This window comes from Vulpes vulpes, chromosome 9 (genome assembly GCF_048418805.1).
Source record: "Vulpes vulpes isolate BD-2025 chromosome 9, VulVul3, whole genome shotgun sequence".
Lineage (NCBI taxonomy): Eukaryota > Metazoa > Chordata > Mammalia > Carnivora > Canidae > Vulpes > Vulpes vulpes.
In genome coordinates, this window is record NC_132788.1 from 78,079,199 (window position 1) to 78,104,288 (window position 25,090).

Genomic DNA, 25,090 nt, shown 5'->3' on the forward strand with positions numbered 1-25,090 from the left:
CTGCTTTCTGAGCTCCTTCACTGCCGCCCTCCTCGTAGGCAGTCAGTGATGGGTGTGCTGTCATCCAGGAGAAATCATGGGTTTGCAGTGGGCATATGGGAGGATCCCCTCATTTGTGCAAGCCTTCTGGACCCACTGTGTTGGCACACCTGACAGGTGCTTCCCCCCACTTACCGGGCAGAGGTAGAGCAACCTGCTCAGCAGAGGCACATGTGCTAGCCCACTCCTTCTGCTTCCCAGGAAACAAAGGTATAGAGAATGGACAATAGAGGCTTACTTTTCCCCTCTCTTCTCCAAACAGAGCCAGGCATTATTACTGCCTTTGGAACTCTCAGCCAGCCCCCCTGCCTTGTGCAATGTCCCGTAAATCAGGCATCCCCCTTTCCTTCTTCTTGACTGTAAAGAATTTTGCTTTTAACATAGATGTCAGGGTTATCAGGAATGTTAGCTCCACAGGGACTTTAGAAAAACTTCTATATAAGCCCTGCCTAACCACTGCAGAAAACTTAGAAAGTCTAGAACTATGTAAAGACTAAAATCACCAGACATAATCATTATGAACACTTAGTGAAAAATACATACCTCTACAGGCAGAATTTTGGGATCAAACTGGTCTGGCTTCTTTCCCTTCTTATAGTTTTGTATCTTTTTCATACTTAACCCTTACATTTTTGAATACATTAGTATGTAAATTAAACTTTACATGTCCTACTTTAATTTTTATGTAAAATGACCACACGTGGATATTCCATAAATTATTCACCCCGTGCTTCTACTGTCAGATATTTTTATTAGATATTATTAGGTAAGTGCTTTACATGTTTTGGTCATTGTAACTGATAGAAGCCCTTGTTTATTATTATTTTTTTATTTCATTGTTGGATGATTTATCTAAAGGAAACTTAATTTCATCACTTGGTACAATTGGCAAAATACTTGCACCCCCTAGCCCCATCTTCAGATTCTCCAAATTGTGTTTATAGTTTCTATGTGTCTTTTAAAAAGGTTTAAATTTCCAAAGTTAAAAGAACTTCATAGTTGGAAGGAGCCCTTGGAAATACTCTGGCCAGAACCCTAGTTTTGGCATAAGGTCAGCAGCCAGTGAAGGGAGCAAGGAAGTGTGAGGTGGGTCACTGTGCTAATTTGACGTAATAAAATACCCCCTTCTCCCCCTGCCTTGACTTTTCTCCCTCTTCAGAAGAACTCTTGTTGCATTTCTGAGCAGGATGAGGCTCCTGACAGCATCCTGGGCTCTTAGTTATGTGTGTGACTGTTCGTCCTGTTGTTGCACTCATGAGGATTGACTTTAGCTAGCTATTGTCCTAAGCACTGCTGTTTTCACTGCCACCTTTTCCAGACATTAGAAGGAACCAAGGCATGAGGACTTGGCTGAAATTATTTAGCACCATGGTGTTTCTTTTCCCTTTCGGCAACGTGGATGTATGAACACATTACCAATGGTACCATAGTTATTCACTGGAGATGATGTCTAGAGCTTGGCACATGGGGAGGCTACTGAGTGTTGTTATTTCCTTCTGCTACATTTGGAACCACATAGCACCCCAAGCTGGGCACATTATTAAGAAACAAATCCTTGAGGGCCAGTTGATTGGGCCTTTTACCACCATGACCACCTGCAGTCACACTGGGATGAACAAGATGAATTCCCTAGAGCCCAGAGCAATGGAACTTCTCACTGATGAAGGGCCTTTCCTGAAGGTCATTTTAACCCATGGTAGAGGCAGATGGGAAAGAGGCTGTCAGGAGTAAGGGGTGGGGAAAGGATATTGAAGAAAAGAAAAAGAATCATAGTTGACATACAATTGCTTCTAAATTAACTGGGTTCAAGGCTTTCCCAGGAGCTGTCAGCTCTCCTAAACCCTGCACAGCCCTCCCTCCAACTCTGGAAACCTTAACAAGAGGAGAACCACAGGCTGGCAAAGCAGCAGGCGGTGGTTTAGCAGTGGTTTTATTTTGGAGGCCTGGAACCGCAGTCCATCATGGGCCGGGTGGAGAGAGAAAGCAAGCCGGTTGGAGGTCCCTGGAGGCCATGAGGACACTTGAGCAGCTGCTGCCAAGCCACACGGTCTTCGCTGCCCACAAGCTCTGTGGAAAGCCCACCAGGGAGGGCTTCCAGCCAGGGGTCCTGGGCGGCCAGGCTCCTCTGTTAATAAGAAGGGCTATTTATACCGTCCTCTTTAAGAGTTGCATGCAGGTCCCGTGCTTGCTGCCTGGCCAGAGAATGCTTACTCTGGGTGCTGCTGTGTGCTTTCCAGGGCCATTGACCTAAAATGTTCCTCCAGGCAGCCGGGAAGCCTGCGTGTGCCCTGCCTTTGGGTATTTATGGCTCACCCTCTGGGGTCTCGAGATCATTCTCGTGTGTGTGTGTGTGTGTGTGTGTGTGTGTGTGTGTGTGTGTGTGTGTGTGTCTGTTGGGTGTTTAAGGGAGGGGTGGAAGAACCAGAGGGTATCTTTTTGAGGCACTGCTCTTTGGCTGCCAATTACCACCACCTGTTAGGCATTTGCTCTATTTCTGGCTCCATCCTAAGCCGCTAGGTTTAAGAATTTCAGCTGGGTCCTGCCACAACCCTCTGAAGTTAATACTGGTGTTGTTTACATTTTTTCCAAAGGGAAACTGAGGCACAGTAAGGTTAAGTGATGTGCTGAAGGCTCTTCAGTTGCTAAAGGGTAGGATTGGGATTGATTGAACCCAGAGCTACCTGATTTGAAAACCTGAACTGTAAAAAAAATTCCCCTTAATAATCCCTGCTCAGCTGTTCTGTCACGGTGCCTCAGTTTCTTTTAAGGAGGAGTGCTAATTTAGTACCCTCCTCAAAGGGATGACGTGTCATTGAGTGAGATAGTGGGTATAAAGCATTCAGCGGAGATCACCAAGTTCACACATAACGGTCATTGTTTATAATGGTTAAAGTAACTATGTCCTGTATCCCCATACTAAAATAGGTACATCTGGCCATCTGGTGTAGAAGCAATGTATGATCAAGTCTTGCCGGAGTAATTATTTAGTATGCCTTATTCTCTAGTAGCTAAAAGCTCTAATAATAGTTATTGACTAAGTGGCTCTGACTCCAAAACCTGCTCTCCTCCCGGCTATTGATGATCTTGTCCCTTCTGAGATGCAGAGCTAACTGAAGTTTCAACCTCGTGCCCAACTTTGTTATTATGTGCAGCTCTCCTTGTGTTTGGAAACAACCAAAATGTCTCCCCAATAGTGGATTGGCTAAATAAATGATAGTTTATTCTTGCCAGCAGAGGAGTACTCTGCAGCTGGTCAAAAGAACTGGGGAGATCTACTAGATATATTACTAAGGGGAAAACTGCACTGTAGAAAAGTCTGTGTAATTCACAAGCATCTGTGTAAGAGAAAAACATGTGCACATTTCTCGTAGCTGGCAGCAGGCACTTCCTCTTGGAAGCGGACCAGGGAGCTGAAGTGCGAGGAAGCCTCATTTTTCACTGTGTATTCCTGGTTATTCTCTTTTGAAACGGTTTAAAAATTTTACTGTGTGCTTCTATCAGCTATTGAATAAATAATACGGCCATTAAAAAAACCAAAACGGCCCCAAAGCCCCATAACCCAAAATCACTCCTTCGGTTTGTTTTTCATTGTTTGTCAAAGCCTCCACTGATTGAGATAATAATTACTCTGAAATCCCCCCTCCCTTTTTTTTTAAACATTTGACTCTTACAAAATAAAAGAACTTCCTTTCAGCAAGCTGAGTAACTGGACACTTTTAGAGAGAATCCAGAAGGCCCATGCTGACATTAGGATGGGTGAGCAGGAAAAGGCTCACCTCTAGATTCTCCCCTGGGGTCAGGAAGTCTATGTGGCCCTGTTTACCTTATGTACACCTCTTCTTCCAGCTCCAGAGTCAGGCCACAATTCGTGGTCTGATGCACCTGAGTGAGGCACTTCTTGCATCACCAGGAAAAGTGAGTTCAAGAAGCAAGACATTTTAGAAGGATTTTTAGGGCCTTGGATGGGAGCCGGTGTGGGGCGTGTGTGACACATAGAAAACTGCACAACCCCAGATACTCTGAAGATTTCATCAAAGACTGTCCTAAATTCCTACTTTCCTTATTCGTGGAGACTGTGCTAAACTTTCCCTCCGAACTCTGGCTGTGCTATTTTTGACTGGTCTCTATTTCAGTCTGGCAAGTTGGTTATGTCTCAGAGTGAGTGCAGTCTCCACTGCCTTCTGAGGATACTATTCTCATGTCTACAGGGGACAGCGCCCAAAGAGAAAGCCAGTAATGGTGACGCCAACTGACTTACATTTAGCTAGCGGTTCTTTTTATGTAGGAATGATCAAGAGTTACGCGGGCCGTGCAGTTCTTCTCCTTTGGACTCCCAACTGTCCTCTGCATAAATCCAGCAGCCCTGTTGAGGCTGTGATCCTGTGAACCTGTGATCACAGAGATCACAGAACCTGTGATCTCTGCCTGAATCTGTTTACTTGGGGCTGCCACTTTAGGTCTAAAATGCCTCATTTATCTTTAGCACTGGTCTGCTGCACCTGTACGCCCCGCTTCCAGTAGTTTTGTCAGGATTTGAACTATTATTATGATGCCCCTCTTCCTTGTTCATTTATTTCTGTGAAATTGGGTGGAGCACTTTGTCACATGTGCAGTCAGGCTGGCCCGAGACTAAAGTCGTTCAGCAAAAGTTCCCCTGCAGAGAAGTCCATGCTGTTTATTTCAAGGTTTAGCATCAAGTCAGATCCTAAACAGGCTGAAGCACAACCACCATGAGGTTTAGGAGCCTTCTGGCTTGCTGGCCTTTCCACTCACTTGCAGCCGTTCTTGGGTTCAGCTCTTGTCCCTGCGACTGTCTGGTTGTGTGGCCTTAGCCTCGTGATTGCAACTGACTTGACTTAGAACACTTAGATATAGGGTAGGGACCAGCACTAGTACCTGGTACCTAACTAAGAGTTGTAATGATGAAGTTGCATCAGGCATGTGGAGTTGCTGCTGTAATTCTAAAGAAATCCAGGGTAGTGAATGGTTAAGAAGCTAGACTTGGGGGCTACCCCCCCGGGCCACTGCCACTTACTGTAGGTGACTATCTCGTTGGTCAACGCCTCCATAGTTTCCACTTCCTCCTTGGTACAATGGAAATGTCCATGGGATGTACCTCCCTAGCAGTCTAAAGATGAGTTAATACACCAAAAAAGCTCTTAGAGCCATGCCTGGCATGTAGTAGCCCCTCTGTAGGTTAGCTGCTGCCGACACTATTATTAGCACCATGTTCTAGAACAGATCTCTAGCACTGAAGATGTTTTACGCAAGCTACCTTATTGGCAGGCAGCCCTGACCTTAGTTTTCCTTGCTCTACAAAGATCTGAGGGTCTCCTCAGGTAATGAGTACATTGATGGTACCGTGAAAATGTATTAGGAGAGATTAAAACCGCTGGAGAGTTTTCATCATCCCTGCATCAAGATAGGAAATGGATCACTGCGGGGTTGGAGGAGCACAGAGGTGAAGCAGAAACAATCTGATTCCGGGGGCAGTCAGATAAGAGACTGTGAAAGTAATTAATTGTCTACTTCAACACGCAGACAAGGGCCCTTTAAGTGAAGAAGGGATTTGCCACATGATACGGATCTGTTTTCTCTCTGCCAGATGCTTCAGTCATGAAGCTATTGAAACAGACATTCTGTGTCCCACGGCCCAGTAATTGCCAAGCCTCATCTCTAACTGGCTCTGGCGCTGCAGAAAGCAAATGGGATAATTCAAGGCCTTTTCCTTTTTTTTTTTTCCTCCTGTTCACATCTATAGAAGATGGCAGACAACCAGATTATTCTATTCAAGCAAATACTAGCTGTATATTTGTATGAATGCAGCTGTTATTTCAGTGGCCTTGTCTTCAAAGAGTAACAAGATGGTCCATGTAAGAGACACACTCTTAAGAAAAAAAAAAAATAGATAACCTAGCGTTATCCCTTTGATTCCGCATCTAGATACCATTTCTTTCCAGCCTGTTACCCAGCAGAAAGCTGGATCACTATGCTCTGGCTTTCTTAAGGATTTTTGGGCTCACTTTGCAAGTCTGATTTTGGAGTCTCTTCCCAGATTTGGAAATACATGTCCATGTAAGGAGGCTGGGTTGGAAAGCCTCTGGGGGCAGACTTGCGAGCTGTGTTTTGGTTTGTGGGCTTTCCCTTTCATTAAGAGATAAGAACTCTGAAAATACAGATTTAGGCTGCTGGAGCAGGAAAGGGTCTTAGCACATCTGGGCTGTGGTGGATTTTCAAAATGTCTTTGCACAAAAGTGTGTGTATGTACACATTCTTGGAAAACATGCCTGGAGGCTTCACCCAAGTTCAGGAAAGCTGGAATCACAAATAGATGAGACACTACAAGCCCAGCTCCCTTGTTATTTGTTGCACAGCAGAGGCACCAGAATAACTGGCCCACATATCGCAGGCTCCTGGAGATGAGCCTGGGTGAGGCTCTGGCCCTGGGTATGAGGGCATCACCCTTGGGTGATGGCAGAGCTGTGATTCGCAGAACCCCATGTCACAGAATGTAAAAGCTGCCAGGAAAGGATGGTCTTTCCCCCCAAATCCTTTTCTGACTCTCAGCCCACAAAGAGCATCCCCATCAATGACCTCAGAGAGCTTTTGTTCTACACCCCGTATCTTGTGTCGTCACTGTGCCCTGTTTGTCAGTGTTGCATTTTGAGCTAGATGAGACTCTGGAAGACAGGTAGCACCCTGAGAGTGTTTGTTTCTAAACCATGTGTGTGATAAATGGTTTGTTTTTGTGAGCTCATGTGACTTGTCTACCTTTAAAAATTCTCTTTTAAAATTATCATCTGGGGCACCTGGGTAGCTCAGCTGGTTAAGTGTCTGCCTTCAGCTCAGGTCATGATCTCAGGATTCTGGGATTGAGTCCCACATTGGGCTTCCTGCTCAGCAGGGAGTCTGCTTCTCACTCTCCCTCTGCCTTTCCCCTTGTTGTTTCTCTCTGTCTCTCTCTGTCTCCCTCTCTCTCTCTCTCAAATAATTAAAATCTTTAAAAAAAAATAAAACTCTCAGTCTTTTATTGAACATTTCAGTATCGTCTTACCATGGCCAACTCAGCACTGCTTTTTGATTTACTTTGTTTGATTTCAAATTGCTAACTTAAATGACAAACTTCTTGTTGTTACAGGTACCTCAATAACAATGAACTGACAGCCGTGCCGTCCCTGGGTGCTGCTTCATCTCACATCATCTCTCTCTTTCTGTAAGTGGTGCCACGTGGGGAACCCTGGGCTGGGTCATGAGGCCGGGACATTATCTTGCTGACATTTGGTGCCAGGAAAACTTGTGTCCCTGTGCTCGCTGGTGAAGAATGGCCTTTCTCCACATGGCCATAATGCCCATGGCAAATGTCTTGCTGTTTGTAGAATTAAAACCTGGAAGACTTGCCTCACCCTAATTTGGGGGGAAATTAGTCTTCTTTCTCCCTGCCCAGAGGTACATAGAATTAATACATTTCTTGGTCCTAGTGGTTAAATTGCAACTTGGAGTAAATGGAGTTAGAGGAAGCCTTGTGAATTACAAGACAGCAAGCTCGTGTTTGTGGCAGTGAATCTGGTAACGTGACCCAGTTCACTTTTACAGCTTTAAAAAAGAAAATACCCCCAGGCCTCTGAAGTCAAGCTAAAAGTAAGGAATTAGTTGATGTGATCAAGTGTTCAACAATGCTCTGGAAATGAAAAAGGCTATAAAGGAACTTAAATAAAGAAGGAAGGAAGGATGCGAGGGGGGTGAGTTCTCGTTGGAGCTGCTAAGAACCCTTGCTCATGATTTATGCCCACTTCAGCTCTCAGCTGGAGGTGCTTGCTTGTTTAAAACTTGCCCAGAGGTCTTTCCATATGAACCCATTGTGAGTCCAACAGTTTTCTCAACCAGATTCCATGGGCAGCCTCCTCCAGCAGAGCATCTCTCTTTTCACACTAAATTTCCTTTTTCCATGCCAGCCCTGCCTATTTTTATTTGATTTTGATTCTGCTGGTGTTAGAGCTCGTTTGCTCACCTGCATGTATCTTTTCTCCACGCCGAGGCTTGGCAGGCAGAGCAGAGGGACTTGGTGGGAAGACGTCATCCACCTGATGGCTGTGTAGCTTGCAGGTGTCAGGTTTTTACTGGCAGTAGGCCCTGTGTTCGGGAGGTGCTCTGTCCTTATAAGATGCAGTGCTGAGCTTAACCCTTTTCAAGACATGGCAGGATTGAAATTGCAGGGGGTTAGAATTGTGGCCACAGCTCCATGTCCTGGACAAACAGCTTTCTATCTCTCCAAACCTCATTTTCTTCATAGAGAGTTCCCTTAATCCATTTTGCACATGGGGACGGTGAGCCAGAGGTTTAAGAGAAGTTCATTATAGTACATGAAACACCAGGCATCATGCACAACACCCAGAAAGTGTTTGACAGTTGGTGACTGCTGCTTGTGGCCTTGTCACCTGGCCCCTTGGGCCTTGGCATGATCTTACCTGTAGGACCATAGGATGTATGAGTCAGTCTTTGTTTCTGTGACATGCTGGAATGAAGGTTTTGGCCTTTTGTCCCAAGATGGACAGGCCAGGGTCTGACTGTGTCTTTGTACCATCTGCCTTTATGTCTAGCATCTGGAACATGTTGAATGACTATCTAAATTAAATGAGTTACCCATACCTGAGGCTAATTAAGGATGTGATGTTCTGTTGTATATTCGGAAAGCAAAGCACTAGAAGGTGCTTTTGACTTCTTGCCACTTAATGTATGGTTTCTGGGCCAGCAAAGTTCTACCCGCACTGAACTCATTGGAAATGCAGAATCTCAGGCTTCAGCTCAGCCGCACTGGATCAGAAGCTGCTTTAATGAGGCCTCTTGGCCCTGTACCCACTCATTCAAGTGTGAGAAGCACTGCCTTCACTCCCCTTGCTCTTCCCTTGGGGAGGAAACCAGGGACACAGAGAACATCTTTGTGTCACCTACAGGAAACCAAGGATCCCTGAGTTCCTGTAAGTTGCCAAGTCAAGAGCTGGAACTGAGATTGGATGTGAACGCCCAGGCCCATGCTCTTTTCCTTTATCTGCCCCAATGCACCAGGTGCGGGAGTGTGGCAGGTGACTCTGAACTACCCGGTGCCAGAGATAAACAGGGCCCCTAGCGTGCTCTGCGGGCCTGTATCCCTTTGAATCATGCCTTGCTCTGCTGACTAAAATTACATTTCTGTTCCTTGGCCCAAGTGTCTGGAGCCGTGGGGCTGGTTGGCCTTGTTCCTGCTATTCCAATTAGACAGCGTTAAACTATGTAAAGCAGGGAGAAGACATAAAGACTCCCTCCTGGTTTTGATTGAGTTTGGAAAATGCAGATTAGCATTGGCAGCCACCTCTTTGGCCTGACGCTGGTCTCCATCTGACTTGGTCAGTGATTTCTCTGAAACCATGGAAGCTGAAGGGTATTGATCTTCCTTTTCTCTGAGAGGCCTGTGCTCCCCTGGGTTTAGTGCCTGCAAAGTTAGGTTAGTGGTGTGACATCGGGGTAGCAGGGTTATGGATGGTTGTGCCACCATCCTTCATGCCTTTCTGTATTTCCCACGAGGGCTGTGCAAAGGACTGGGAAGAAAGTAACAGTGGGCAGCAGATGAGCGTGTCTTTCCAACCTGGTCCATGAAGCGCTCAGCACCTCTGTCCTCAGGATAATTTCAGTCCGTCAGGCTTGGAAGAGCTTGTTCTGCTGGTGTGTCTGTGGCTCTTCAGAACCAGTGAATTAAAAAGTGTCATATATTCAACAAATATGTAATAGGTCTCTTCTGTTGGGGCCCAGAGGCCATCCGAGAGTGTCCTCCCCAGGGTTCAATGCTGTCACATCTGGGAAGCTCCTAACATAGTGTGTGAGAACATGGTAGATCAATACATGTCTCATTTCATGTCCTAATCTCCAGATTCTCATTTTCATCTCACCTTCCCGTTGTGGGCAGACAGAGGATCCAAAAAATCAGCAAAATGTGCAAAGAGACTACCTGGCTAAGGCCAGCTGAGGTAGAGAAGATGGCACAAATTTCTGGGGAGGTGTTTGTAGGTGGGTCCATCAGGGAGAGAGTGGATCCGGCATATGTCCTGGTTGCTTTTGTTTCATCTGTTGAATGAGACAGATGGTAAAAGTCCACTTGCAGCTTTCATATTCCTCTGTGTCCTGGAACCTGAGAGCAGAGGCAGTGAGGTCAAAAAAGAGATGACCGAGCCCGCTGTCCTGTAAGTATTCTGGCTGCAGCAGAAGTAGTGGGTTTGTGGTCTGCAACTCCGACCCCTGTAATTACTCATGTTTGCCTGTGGAAATCAGATCATCATCTCATCATCTCTATGCTTGGTTCCTAGTGTCCTGAGTCCATGCCTGTAACCTGGCTCCTGGACGGTGTTCTGATGCTCCAGACACCAGGGCCCTTGTTCACAGGGGTCACAGTTTGGAGGACCCTGGGGGTGGGGCGAGGAGGGGGAAGATTTGTTGTGCATCCGGCTTTACTCTCAGGGCCTCAAAACAGACTTTTGCTGAGTTTTGGTAACTGAAGTCATTCAGTAAAATTTCAATTGGGTAATACTTTCTGATTAAAGGAACCTAATTCAATTAAAGTATTTGTCAGAGAGTAGATTTATTTGTATCGTGTTCTGAAGATAATGCCAAAGCCATTTGTCCTTAATAACAAGCATGAAACTCAAGGAAAGCTATTAATAGGATTGGGTTGGGGAGTGAGGGAGCTAATTTGATAAAAACAGTTCTTAGAAAAAGAAACAAAAGTTTTGTTAAATGGGAGCAAAATCTGCCAGTAGGTTTTTACATTTCCGTTTTCTGTGTGTGTGTGTGTGTGTGTGTGTGTGTGTGTGTGTGTTTAATTTGAAGTCCAGGAAACTCATGTTACGATTCCCACGGCAACAGTAATTTTGTCTGATGCATAAGTGACATTTCTGGTGAAGAAAAATTTCCGCTTTTCCTGTGGTGTTACTGCACTTGTATCATTGAGAAGATCGGTTACAGTGGAAATGGTTGGATTTTTTTCAGTCCTAGGAGTAAAGAGCTTGCTGTGAAATCGACATTCCCTTTAAAGCAGGGCAGCTTTTTGTCTCGTGCGTGTCAGCTGGAACATGCTTCCCATCCGGCCCTGGGCTTGGTCCAGGTAACTTCTTTTCCAGTTCAGGGGGTAGTGGGTTGGTGGGTGTACTTGTTTTTTTTTTTTTTAAGTAACCCCTATCCTCAACCTGGGGCCATAACTCACCACCCTGAGCTGGCTTAGCCAGGGGCCCCACATTGGTGTATATTTTAAACCTTGTCCCCTCACCATGCCTGCTCCATTCACTTCTAGTCATGAGAAAAACATTTTTTTTTTGAAAATTATTATTTTTCCTAGATTTTAAGTAAGCTCTACTCTCAACATGGGGCTTGAATTCAGACCCTGAGATGAAGAGTCACATGCTCCACCGACTGAGCCAGCCAGGTGCCCCTTGAAAGCTGTTTTTTGGGGGGCACCTAGGTGGCTCAGTGGTTGAGCATCTGCCTTTGGGTCAGGTTATTATCCCCAGGTCCTGGGGTCCTGGGATCGAGTCCCACATCAGGCTCCCCACGGAGAGCCTGCTTCTCCCTCTGCCTATATCTCTGCCTCTCTGTGTCTCTCATGAATAAAAAAAATATCTTAAAACCCTCTTTTTTATTAAAATCTTTTTTTTAAGATATTTATTTATTCATAGAGACACACACACACACAGAGGCAGAGACACAGGCAGAGGGAGAAGCAGGCTCCATGCAGGGAGCCCGACGTGGGACTCAATCCTGGGTCTCCAGGATCACACCCCAGGCTGCAGGCGGCGCTAAACTGCTGTGCCACAGGGGCTGCCCCCTATCTTTTTTATTGAGCTAAAATTAACAATAAGCATTTTAGAGTATACAGTTTAGCGGCTTTTAGTTTATTCTCTGTGCTGGGCAGCAATCATTAGTTTCTAATTCCAGAACATTATCATTACCGCAAAGACAAACTCCATACCCCATTCCCTTCCCCTCAGACTCCTGGCAACCACTCATCTGAAAATAATTTTTTTTTTTTGGAGAAAAGTATTTTTCTCTCATGTTAGCAAATGTATTTGGAAGATTTAGAATCTTCCAGGAAAAAGATCAGAGGCGGATGTCAGTCTCCACAGTTACCTATTTTGCTGTGACCTCTCGCCTAAAGAAAAATAGATTAAGTGAAAGGGATGGTATATTTAACATCTCTTTATTGGAACTTCCGGAGAATTAACCCTGAAGGGAATGAAACCTGGTGTCCTGTCTGTGACCCCACTCAGAGCCAGCCCTGGCTGGGGAAGGAGCCCTGGGTTGAGTTGAGGGAGCCGGAGCCCGTGAGGGATGGAGCGTTCTCCTTGGCTGTATCTTCTGGGGAAGTAAAATCAATAGGAGTACTTCACTTTCCATGAGCCTGCCTGGTAAACCCTCTAGAAAAAAAGAGGGGCCAAATCAATCTTCTTTACAGGCTCATTCAAGCGGAGATCGATGCACGTTAAAGTGTAATTAAAGAGCAGGCCTTGGAGGGGGGAGTCCGTGATGAATCGGTCGTGGCCTGTCAGGGCTGAGAAGAGTCAGTCTCTACATGGACCTGGAAGCCATGGAGAAGGGGACCCAGAGCTCAGCTGGCTTATCTTGGAGACCGGAGCTAGGCTGTTGGTGATTAGGCAGACGGCACAGGGGAAATCACACCGAGTAGTAAACAGCTGGCTGTGATTCCTAAAAACGTGTGTGTGTGGTGTTCTCCCCCTAGTGAGTTGAGACGAGGCCTCTTGCCTTTCTCTTCACTTAGCTGCCTTTAAAACTTTCTCCATATTGCCTCACCTGGAGGAAGGTCATCATCTGCAGAAGGGATGTTAAAAGCCGTTGTTGTTTTACACCCCATGTTTATCTGCAGTAGCATGAGATCATAGTTTATCTGGCAACTTAGAGTAGTAATCTTGGATGGTGAAGCTCCTTGTGTATGGATACGGGGGCCTCATAGGTGTGTGCACGAGAGGTGAGGTGGGTGTAGCAATCCTCCCAACGGTAAAGGATCATCTGCCCTTCCTTCAGAGGAATTTGCTGGACCATCCACGAATCACGAGGCTAAGAGTGGACTTAGTCCAGTTTCTTAGGAAATGTGGAATTGGGTAGCCCTTGCCCCATTCTGCTTCAGAGACGCATCCTCCAGCTGAGAGCCCCGCGTCTCCGTGCTGGTGAGGGAAGGCCAGTCTGCTTCAGTGTTGGTGTGCAAGGATACCCTCTTTGGGCCACTGGCGGCTCTTAGTGCCTGCTCCTGAGGAGTGTGGCATCCATAGTGACTGAGACACTTTAGGCAGGAATTGAACAAAGTTGCGTTTAGAAAGTCCCGAGTCAAATTTAAGTGAATGTCCCTGTTCCTTGAGTGGCATTTGGCCTGTTCTTTTCCTACATGCAAAAGGCAAGCTATGGTCCTCGTCAGCAAAGCATGTTATGTGGAAAAACCCGGGCCGGGGTTCCTCTCCTGTGTCTTGAGAGGCGTGCTCACTTTCTGCCCCGTTTGCCCAGCGTTTCATTGGTGGGAACTGAAATCTTTGCTTTAGGTGAAACAGCACACCCGTTCTCTCGGGAGATCCTGGCTTCCCCCCCCCCCCCCCCCCCCCCCCAGTCTCCTGTGTGATTCTCAGGAGAATCTGCTGAGCTGCAGATGGCCAGGCTTCAGCCCATGTCTGGAGTGCTACTAAAGAATTTGCCTTGCTCACTCACAAGTTTCCAGGTGCTGCTGCTGGTCTGGGAACCTGCCTTTGAAAACCACTGCCCGGGCTTACATAGGGATTGTGGGGGTGGTGCAGGGCACCCCAAGATTCAGGTGTGGAATCCTTACAAAGCTGCTTAGGTAGTGGAGGGCTGCTTAGCTAGTGGAGGGCAGTAAATTACTTAGACAAATTCTTGAAGCCGCAATAGTCATTTGTTTGGGACAGCAGGGCTCAAAAGCCTGGTGAGGTATTTGCTTCTGAGGAAGGCGCTAGGGACGATGGACCATGAGGGAGCAGGGACGGGACAGATCTGGCTGTGGCTGTGGGTTTGAGGCTCATGGCTGTTATAAATTTGTCTCTGCTAAATTTGCTGTTCGTTGGTGATCACGCCGATCACCCCAGCAGACCTCCACCAGTAACTACAGAGCAGGGAGCACTCAGCCAACAGCCGAGCCTGGCAGGAGACCAGTTACTGCCTAGGTGTGCAGGTATGAAAGACTCCGCATGCTGCCCCACCTCCCTGGGCCGGAAGAGCCAGCGCAGGGAGGTGCTTTTAGCACCACTTACCTTCCTGCTGGTTATCAGTCAGTACTATCAGATAAATCTTTGCCCTCGTCTAAGACATGAATGGTACTGCTTTGTTCCAGGTGGAAGTTAAAGGGAGCATCTGAAAGGTGCACAGTCGTCCCCTGCCCTGATGGAATCGAAATTCGGCCCACACCTGCCTGCCCACGTGCCCCTCACTCACCCACCTCCTGGTGTCCCCACCTTCTGCCACTGGGAGGCCATCATCCTGGTCATCAGTGAGCACATGAATGGGGAGGCTGAGATGGGTTCAGGAGGGAGACCAGGGACTCCCAGGCAGGGCTGCTGAGGTTGGCGTGAGGTGAAGCCCCCTGTGAACAAACATGCCTTACAGGCTGGAGTTTCTGCCCTCCAGGAACTCACAGGCTAGCTGCAGAGAAAGATGGGTATGTAGACGGTCGTAAGGCAGGGGAGGGCTGGGAAAGGTCTGCGGGGTTCCGCACTGCTGTCACTGGTAGGGTGGAAGAGGGGGATGTTTCCCAGATGGAGCGACATTTTAGCTGAGGCTCTCCCGGCCTGGATCTCCTTTCTTTACCCGCCTCCCAGCCCCGGTGAGTGTAAGATACAGGCATCACATGGAGCCTCTGGCTTGCTTGACCATCGACCACCACATGGGGTACGTGGAGGAGTACTCCTGGGACATGGCTAGTTCCCTTTTAAGGCCCGCTTGCCCATCCCCGTGTTTTTGCTTTGTCAGCAGGCAGGCTGCTACAAAGAGCCAGCAAGCTTCTGTTGGAAGGCAGAGCAGGACCCCTGGTTCTGAGAACTGCAGCCTCGTCAGCCGCTGGATACCACCGATGAGCCTCAAAATAGAAAATTAAACACCCAGTTGACAAGGAAAGCATTCTCCATCCCGGAAGCTTCCCAGGGGTTCTGTCCTGCAGACTGCCTCTTGCCCTGAGTCTAAGGGAGCCTTTTGCTGGGAAAGGAGCTACAGTGGCCCTCACGGCAAGCCTGCCAAATCACACACAGTCATGACTTGTCATTTTCCTTCTGTGTTTCCTTTTTTTATTTTTTCCCCCTTTCTTTGTGAGTTGGGGGTGGTGAGGCAGCCAGATGAGCGGTACATCTGCAAGTCATTTGCTGAGAAAGTGAAGCGAAAGCCAGCTGTGGGTCTGGGGAGCCGATGAAGGGGGAGGCCGGAGAAATAGGAGCATGCTCATGGAGGTCACTGTCTTTTTTGGGAACTCAGTAGCTTAAGTTCTGTGGTTCAGAGTTGGCTTTTGTTGTGGGTGTGGCTCCCTTACATGGTGACCATGTAAGCTTTAAATACAATCCAAGATCCACTGAGCACAGGGATGCTGATGGAATGTGGATGGTGTTGGAGGGAAGTGCCTCTCCTTGCAGCCGTGGGTGCCGAAAGCCCTCTGGGGCTCGTGAGCCCCAGCCTGGAGGTGGAGCGCCTCCTGGGTTGCTCAGTCTCCCGTGTGAAAGGAGCTGGCCCCTGCCCATATCAACAGTCTCCTTCCAAGCAGGACCATTTCCTCCTCCTCCTCCCCCTCGCCCACTTCCTGCAGGTGGCTTCTGTAATCCACTTACCACTGGGGAAGCCCCAGGAGCGTGTGCACCTAATCCGAAAATGGCTGGCTTGACTTTGACCCGCGTGGTGACCTTGTAAAGAAGGCAGGGCCTATTGTGTCTGTGCACACCTGGGAGCCATTTCCAGCTTTTATAGCCCAAGTGGAAGAAATGTGTTTGCATTTATGCTGGGCCTTCCTTTCATAAGGTCTGTCATTGTTGGCTGTTAGGCAGGGAATATGAGATTCACCCTGCTTACTCAAAGGCAGGGGTTCTTCAAGATAGAAGAATTTACTCTTTGTATCGACTCACACAGAATTGCCATTTCTCTGTAGTTCCAAAGCGATCAAAACATCAGCCATCTCAGGGTGCCTGAGTGGCTTATCGGTTGATTGTCCAACTCTTGGTTTAAGCTTAAGTCATGATCTCAGGGTCCTGGGATTGGGCTCTGCATCAAGCTCTGCACTCAGCAGGGAACCTGCTTGAGCTTCTCTCTCTCTCTCTCCTCATGCTCACATGAATGAGCGTGCTCTCTCTTTCTCTCTAATAAATAAATCTCTACGGAAAAAGCATGAGCTGCCTCTTAGGGTTCCACCTTCCAAGATGAGACATGGCAGTGGTCAGTACATGGGTTTCCTGATGTCAGGAGGTGTTGCTCTGTGTGCCTTCACAGGCCCCATTTCATTGGAGTGCCTCTGCAGTCTCAGGAGATGGCATAGGGTCTGTTTTAAGCACCTTTTACAGATGAGGCACAGAGCGGGCCAGAAACCTGCCTGAGATCACACAGTAAGTGGGAAACGTAGATCTTGATTTCTTTTCTCTCTACCTTTGGGGTTTGTACTCATTGAATAGAAGAAAGTATATGACCCTGGAGACCCTCAAGTGCTGACCTACCAAATTGTGTTAGGAGGATGAAGCCTAGAGTCAGGTAGCCAACAGGCTCTGATGGACCTCCAGAGCGCAGATGCGTGGTTGCTCCCACGGCAGAGGCATCTCTCAAAGCCAAGTGCATGCATGCTTCTGCCTCTGCAACGTTGCCCTCAGGTGAACCTACTTTGGGCAGCCCTGGGGTGATTTTCATTAGCTGATGCAGCATAACTGGAAGTCCTTCCTTTCCCCCTGATCACACCCACAGGTTAGTTATTCTGAGCTGATTACGGTGGTCCATCTTTTAAGAGTGCTGTGGGGGGAAACTCAGTTTGTTGTCAGGTTCCTGCAGAGGCCAACACGTGGTACAGTTGTGCCAGCAGCTTCTCGGAGAGTGGCAACCTGCCCTCGAAGACATAATTTCAAGGCAAATTCCTGCGACATTTCCTCACTTCCTGGATGCCTTTCAAACCCAAACAACTGAGATAAAGGTGCCAATTTATGGTCTGACCTCTCCAACTCCTTCGACCAGGTTAGAAAAGTGTGTGAAGGCTGGCAGCAGGCAGCCGTGTGGCACCCATGGGGTGGCTGCACGTGAGGCCACTTGTCTCTGCTCAGCTGTGTGGATAAGAGTGTCTTTAGGGACTAAGAAGCATTTTATTGTTGGGAGGGATAGGAGAGGGCTCCCGGGAGATGAGATCCTGGAGACCCAGGCAACTGTAGGAAAGGATAGCTGCAAATGGGTCTTTCCAGCTTACATCAATGCCTGCATCGTAGAGCTTTTACGGGGAGGAGCAGCTCTGCATAGTGCTTAAGAGAAGGCTCTGGATCAGCAGGACTCTTGGTTTAAACCTGTCCTTGCTGTGCTCTCTTGGCCTCAGTTTGCTTACTCCTACAAAGGTATTTGCTGATAGAGCAGGTTGTGCGGATTTGCTGAATACCATGTGTGTTCAACACAGCGTAAAGTGGATAGTGAACCTGCGCCTGGTGGGAGACACTGCTTTAGACCCTTCTCCACAGAGCGCCCTCCATTGTGGGCAGAGCAGGGCCTGATTTTGCTGCTGTGTTCCAAGGGGCTTTGGTGTTAGACCGAGGCATAGGCCATATGCATCCTCTAAGAACAGACCTCACTTGCAGAGACCCATTATGGGTCACTCGCTGGAGACCTAGTTGAAGTTTATAGATCATTTCCATATTTGTGTGTGCATAGGTCCTTAACATCCTCATAGGCGAATCCCTGTTAAGGGAGCTCTGAGTGTAGCAGCATCATTGATTTCCTTTCCTCTCACTGCCCCTTTTTTTTTTTACCTGGGGTGGGTGCAGCAAGTCCCCGAAACACTCAGCAAATACCTAAAAGGGTCTCATTCTTGGCTGCACAGTAGAATGACCTGGGAACTAAAAAAAAAAAAACAAAAAAAAAAACCCAAACCTAGATGTCTAGGTCCCATCCCAGGGCAAGTAATATCAAAATGTTAGGCTGGGTTGGGGGCACTGGGCACAGGAGGCACTGGTGTTTTTTTTAAATATCCCCTGGTCATTTCGATGTGTAGCCAAAGTTTTCTAATGAGCCCAAGGTGGGTAACTGCAAGTGAAAGGTATTCTCTTCCCTTTGACTCCTTCCTTCTCATACCTGTCACTGAAAGTGCCCAGGTTCCCCTACCTTCCTGGCCTGTGCTTTTTTTTTTCTTTTTTTGGTCCAGGTGGAGGGGAAGTAAATGCTAAGGCTGACCCCAGGATTCCGGGGCCTCTGGCAGAGGTTTCCACTCCTTATTTAATTGGAAGACACTGTCAAGTTAACCACTTAATGACTGAGAAACTGTGTTGCCTATGGGGTGCATGGGGGTGGGCTTCGGGTCTGCTTGGACATGCCCACCCTCTTTGGTGATTCACAGAGCTTGACTCTGGCTTTGCCCCCTAATCTGGGTCATTTGTTTGCCCTGAAAGCTGGCGTTCTGGACCATCTCTCACCTGCATTCCACCTGTAAGTCAGAGAAGTCCCCTTCTGATGGGGGTGGCGGGGGGACCATCTTCCTGGTAAAATGATAGGCAAAACTTATTTCCATCTTTTCAGAAAACTTGTTCTTCATAATTCCAGAAGTAAGACTTTTTGCCCTTCTTTTTAAAAAGGAAAACCTGTAAACATGAGCTGTAGAAAGGGAAGGTCGCCTCAGATCCCACTCAAAAGCTGTACTGGGAGACAGCAGGATTCTAGTGCTAATGTTGAGTTTCAGTGATCATGTGATGTATGCGATGGGGCTTTGTGAGGGTCGTGCTTGGAATTGGCCCTTCTGTAAGTCAGAAAGGTAGAATTTTGGAAATGAGGGGGAAAGATTTTCTGAGACTTTGCAGAATGTGGTGTTTGTTCCAAATCGAGTGTGTCCTTTTTTATAAGGAGAAAAAGCAGTGGCTCTCCGCACACATAGTGGTTTTTCTGCCTTGTAATCTCCTGGGAGTCCAAGTGAGGACCGGCCATCCCAGCAATCCGGCACCCCCCATCCCCACCCCTTTATCCCCCCCACCCTGCCGCTCCCCAGCCTCACCAGCAGTAGTCATCCACCCTTTCACCACCGAGGGCTCCTCCCAGGTAGGGGCTGGCCCTGTTCCTCTCCTTCATTCTCCTGTGTGTGTTAATAGGACTTCTCCAGCAATTCTGTGGTTCCACCTAAGAGTACTGGATGACTCCCTAAATTATCTAGGGAGATGGGTTCAGAAAGCAAAGTATTGTATGTTGTGGAAATAATCAGATTGGCTTCCTGTATGAGGCCAAGGTTCCTCTTGTCCCTGCCTCAGTGGCCTCATGGGTCATCTCTGGGAAGAGAAGGCAGGTTGTTGAGGATCCCACCTGCTTCTCCTTTGGCCTCCTTCTTGTGCATTTTAGCAGAACCCTGGCCCGCTCTTTACTCACCTCCAGCTGGATGTTGTGATTTAGGGTGACTTACCTGCTGGCAGGAGAAGGCCCCTCACTTTCCTCTTGTCAGGACATCACCCAACAAAGCACATCCTACCTCTTGACCCCAGGATGCATGCCATCTACAGTGTGATGGGTGCTGGCACCCAGGGTTGAGGGATGGGGAGGAAGCATCCTTTCTTTGGGTGGATATAGCCTCCCCATCATTCAGTACCATTCAGAGAGGAACCAGTGTCCTCCCACTTGACTTCCAGCCCTGACCCTGCCAGAGACCCTACTTCAGGGTCTTCCACATGTCCCCTCTCCTCTTCTGGGCTGCTATTCCCTTATAGGCTGGTTCTATAACCAGAAGGGGCTGGTTCTACATCAGCCACGTTGAACCAGTGTCAAGAAGGTACAGGACCGCTTATTCTCCTGTCAGCCTGTGGGACCTGGCTTTGGGGCCCTGGGTTCTGGGTAGAGGCCCAGATGGCTGAGTTCTGCCCAGTGAGCCCGCTGAGTACCATGTTGAAGAGTCTGCTTGAATGATGTGGGAGGTTAGCACCCTAGCCCACTGCTGCTGTTCACCCCAAACCCGGCCCCTGTAGCCTGTCTCTCCAGGGGACTCCTCATGGTCTGTCTCCAAAGGTGCCCAGACTCAGCCCTTCCCTTCCTTCTATGTTCCCTCCCCATGGGGCCTGCAGGGAGCTCCATACCTACCATCTAGGGAACCGTCTGCCTTATGGTTGCCCCGCAGTCTGGGTTTAGTGAGGAAATGAGGGGAGAATCTCTTTGTGGCTTCCCCGTCACCTTTGAGATAGTCTTGGTTCTTGCAGGTTTGTCCTAGATTCCCTTTCTTCCTTGCCACTTACTGCCTTGACCTTTGTGTGAAACTGCACGGGGGGGAAGCCCACACAGACTGTATCTCTAGATTCTGGTCTCGTTCATGTTGTCACTGTGGTCTGAAATGGCTGTTCCTGGCCTAGCCTCCTCCCCCACACCATTGTGTCCCCATCTGTCAGTGCACCCATCACGTCTGTGTTTTTCCTCCTTGACTCCAGTGTGTGTTTTTTGGACACAGGGGTTGAGGAAAGCGGGATGATGCTGCAAATATTTTATATATTTTATGTATATACATATAAGCTACACATAATAGGCGTCCTGTAGATGTTTGAGTGAATGAATAACTGAAGGACTAAAGCGGTCAGTCTAAGAATAAGCAATTGTGGGGCATGGGGCACATATTGGGTAGTTCTAGACATTTATCATCAAGATGAAGGGAATAAGTTGGGACAAGTGATAACAGTAGTAGTCTGTTGGGGGCTCTTGGGGAGGGAAGGCGTGGCACTTTCCAGCCAAGAGATACAAGCCAGCCAAGGAAAAGAGACTTGCTTTTCCTACGAACTAGGGGTGTTGGAAGGGGAGGAGGGTGGGGGTGAATGGGTGAATGGGTGAATGGGTGACGGGCACTGAGGGGGCACTTGACAGGATGAGCACTGGGTGTTATTCTGTATGTTGGCAAATTGAACACCAATAAAAAATAAAGATTATTAAAAAAAAAAAAGGACTCGCTTTTCCTGATTTGTTGACAAGCTGGACAGAGTACTACAGGAGAGAAAATGGAGTGGAAACTCCTGCATGGTGGGCAGTGTGCCTTAGAGGAAGGAGGGTGGCCCTTGTCTGGTGTGAATCCTTATCTTGCTGCCTTCTAGATATGAAATTGCCTCACCCCGGTGCTCACCTGTGAGGGGCCAGCAAGTGGTTTGGGGAAAGGCTTTCTCCAGAGTGAAGCTGGAGAATCATGGCAGGTCCCTCCATGCATCCAGCCCATCCTGACTACTTGTCTGAGTCAGAAAGTTCAGAAACTCTAGTGTTAGAGATATGCGGCTTTCTTTGCTACAGGACATGTTAAAGCCTTTATTAATGAGGGAGTAGGGCACGGTACAGTGAGCCACCTGCCGCATGTGCTGTGTGAGATGAGTTGCATCGTGTAAATTTGCCAAATGCAGAATCGAGCAGAATGAATGGTGTTTTATGGGAGCCCTGTCTATACCTTTCCTTTGCTGTGGCCCGCTTCAGGAGCCTGCAAGGGCCCTCCACCCTCAGGGGAGGGTGTGTGCAGGTATTCCAGAACTGTTTCATGGAAGTCCTCCAAAGCTAGTGCTCCAGGGATGATGCCTGGGGACTCTATCGCATGGCAGTGTAAGTCTGACCTGTGTCCAGATGTGGACACCTGCTGAGCCCCGCTGCATAGCCAGGCAGTGCTGGGGCTCGGCCAGGAGAGGGCATGGGACCGCGTGGTCACTCCTGATGCTCCAGGTTGGGGCCACACTGGTCTTCTCACAGGCTTTATCAACATCATCCCCCTTTGCACTAGGAGTCCGCACCCCCTTGTCCTTTCCTCAACAGTGGAAAATAATGAAGCAGTTCATACTTATCCCTAGATTTCAGATATCCTAGAGTGCCCAGCAGTGTTTGGTGCTTGGCTTTCAGAATGGAGTCCTACTAGGTCAGTTTCTGCTGGTTTGGAGGAACAGCTGGAAACCAAAGAGGTAGCATGATTCTACCATGAAATGTGTCAGGGCCTCTATCTGATTCCACAAGGAATGTCATGACATGTTTTTTGGTGTTTCAAACGTTTGATTTTTGAGATATTTGTAGATTTGCATGCTATTGTAAATAATGATAATGTAGAAAGATTCTTCTATACCCTAATCCGGTTCCCCCCAGTAGTAACATCTTATAAAACTTTTGTAACCAGGATATTGACATTGATACAGTCAAGGTATAGAACATCTCCATCCCCAGAGAGATCCCTCATTTTGCTTTTCAAAGCCTCCCCATTTCCCTTCTGCCCTGACACCCTGGGCAATGTCGGATTTGCTTTCCCTATATATAACTTCCATTTAAAGAATGTGATATAAGTGGATTCACACATCATGTAGCTTTTTGGGACTGGCTTCCTTTCAGGCAGCATACTTCGCTGGAGAGCCATCTACCATCAGTAGTTGGCTTCTGTTTATCGCAGAATAGTACTCCATGATACGGATATACCACACCTTGTTGAACCATTCACCTGTTGAGAGACCTCTGGGGTGTTTCCACATTGGGCTATTAAGAATAAAGCTGGTATGAGCATTCATGTGCAGGGTTTGGAGTGAATGTCAATTTTCACTTCTCTGGGATGCATGCTGTAGAGTTGCTGCATTGTATGGTAATGGTGTGATTAGTATTTTAAGAAACTGCCGTACTTTTCCAGTGTGGCTGTACCATCTTGCATTGGCACCAGTGGCGTATGAATGATTGGGTTCTCCCCATCACGGCCATTGTTTGACGATGTTGTGCCTCTTGCCCATTTCCTAATTGGATTCTTTGCTTTTCACTGTTGAGTTTTCAGAATTTTTTTTCCTATATGTATTCTAGATACTGGTTCTTTGTTGGACCTGTGGTCTGAAAGTATTTTGTACTGGTCTGTAGCTTATCTTTTCATCATAACAGGACCTTTCTCGAAGCAAGTGTTTCTTATTTTGATGAAGTCCAGTGTATTAATTTTTTCTTTTTTGGTTTGTGCTTTTAGTGGCAAGTAGAACTCTGCCCAGCTTTAGAGCCCAAAGGTTTTCTGCTGGGTTTTCTCTAGAAGTTTGTGGTATATGTCTTACATTTGGATCTATGATGGTAGGTTTTTTTTGTTTGTTTTTGTTTTGTTTTGTTTTGTTTTTTAAACCTGAAACAAAGAAGAGAATTGAAGCCTATGGTTTCAAGACAGAAAGAGAGCAAGTGTTGGCTCCTGCAGGAAGCTACAACGGGCAAGGCAAAGGAGTGGTTTGGTTGTAGGTGCAGAGCCAAGGGTACTGGAGGCAGTGCCACTTTGATGTTGTAGCAGAGCTTATCGTCTTCAGGGTAGATAAGGAAGACTGCATTAAAAGGCCAGCTCTTTAATACTACTGTACACATCCTTAACCCTCCCCAGTGCAGTCAGATCCTACATTGAAGGCGTAGGAAATTGTGTGCTAAGAGATATCCTAAACCGTATGACTGGGGAATCAGAAGTCTTCTAGATGAAGCAGGAAGCAGGCCCGGCTTTATTTTTAAAGGCACACCAGTGGTGTCACTCCCAGAGGGAAGAGAGGGTCTTGTCTCGGAAACTGCAGCCAAGGGCTAAAGTAACCTTTTCCTCTGCTGGAACCGCAGAGCTGCTGGGAAGCTGGCATGGGAAGCACAGGGAATGTTTCTATTGCCAGCAGAGGGCAATTTCCAACTGTGGCCCTTGAAGGGATTTCAGGGGCACCCTGGCACCCACAGACCCATCTCTCTGTCCTCTTAACCACAGGCTGTCTGATAAAGGTGCTTTGGCCTCTTCTCTCCAGAGAGCAGCATGGCCTGGGGCCAGTGGGAAGAAGGGCTTGCATATGGGCTGAGTGGATGACCCCAGACCAGGACCTTACCCCTCGGAATCTGGCTTACAGGGGCCTTCTCTGGTGTGGTAGGGCACAGTGCTACCTGTCCCTGCTCCCTGGAGAAGGCCCAGTTTTGTCTCGTCAAACTTAACGGCCTGAGGAACTGAGAGCTACTCTTACCTGTTTAGTGACCACTCCAGTAGAAACAGGAGGGGGCTGGCCAGGCCCTGCAGCAGCTGTGTGTGGACGCTGCAGGTCCAGGAGGCCCCCGTGCACCTGTGGAGGGGTGGGGGCGTGCACTGTGGCCCACTGCAGGATTTGTGTCACCCCCGCCCCGAGTGTGCAGAGTTGGGTCCACCTCCAGTGGAGTCACAGATGTGGGGTGTAGCCCGGTGCATGCCAAGAGGAGGTGGGTGGCACAGGGTACTCCTCAGAGAAGCCCTGTTCCCCAGGAATCCTTCTACCCACTTCCGTTCTTGTGCAGGTGCCACATACCGAGGAGGGCAGCAGGATAAGGACTCCTTCCTGCACTCTAATCCTAGCTGCCCTGCTTCCTGTTGTATTAACCTTCTGACGTATCTATAAAATAGGGGCAGCACCCATCTCTTGGGTAGTCATGGGGATTCAACGAGCTAGCCAAAGCTTGACTTCTGGTAAGCACTCACAAAATGTGAACATTGAGACCACTTTTGCTGCTACTCTAGCTCTTGCTATTCCTGCTCCATTTTTACTGAGAAAGAAGGGTGGTGTGCCTCCTTGGCGGGTAACAGCAAGGGGAGGTTCCACTATGCAGCCCAGTCCAGTACTGGGAGTGTTGGAACCATTTCCAGGAGACTGCAGAGGCCCCAGGGCACCAGTCCAGGCTCTGACTACAAAGGCCCTTTGAAGTTTTTACCACCTGGAGGCCGCTGTGTGCCCTGAGACTGTTAGGATTCAAGGGGTCCGCGAGGAGACTCTGGAACTCAGGCTAGCCCTGCCTGGAGATGAATGGGTACCTGGTGCATGAGTGGAGCAGCCCCTGCTGGCACCCCCTGAAGAAAGGCCACTGCTGCTTAGGCTGCCCCTGGGCAGTGTTC

At 48.1% G+C, this 25,090-nt stretch overlaps 1 protein-coding gene across 2 annotated transcripts in view; it reads left to right on the plus strand.

The window, feature by feature from the left end:
• LRIG1 (leucine rich repeats and immunoglobulin like domains 1) overlaps positions 1-25,090 on the plus strand; it is a 111,323-nt gene that overhangs the window by 36,762 nt on the left and 49,471 nt on the right. For both annotated transcript variants that reach the window (XM_072720500.1, XM_072720501.1), the window contains exon 3: positions 7,178-7,252. In XM_072720500.1, the coding sequence (XP_072576601.1) occupies positions 7,178-7,252 (75 nt within the window). The remainder of the gene's footprint in view (positions 1-7,177; positions 7,253-25,090) is intronic.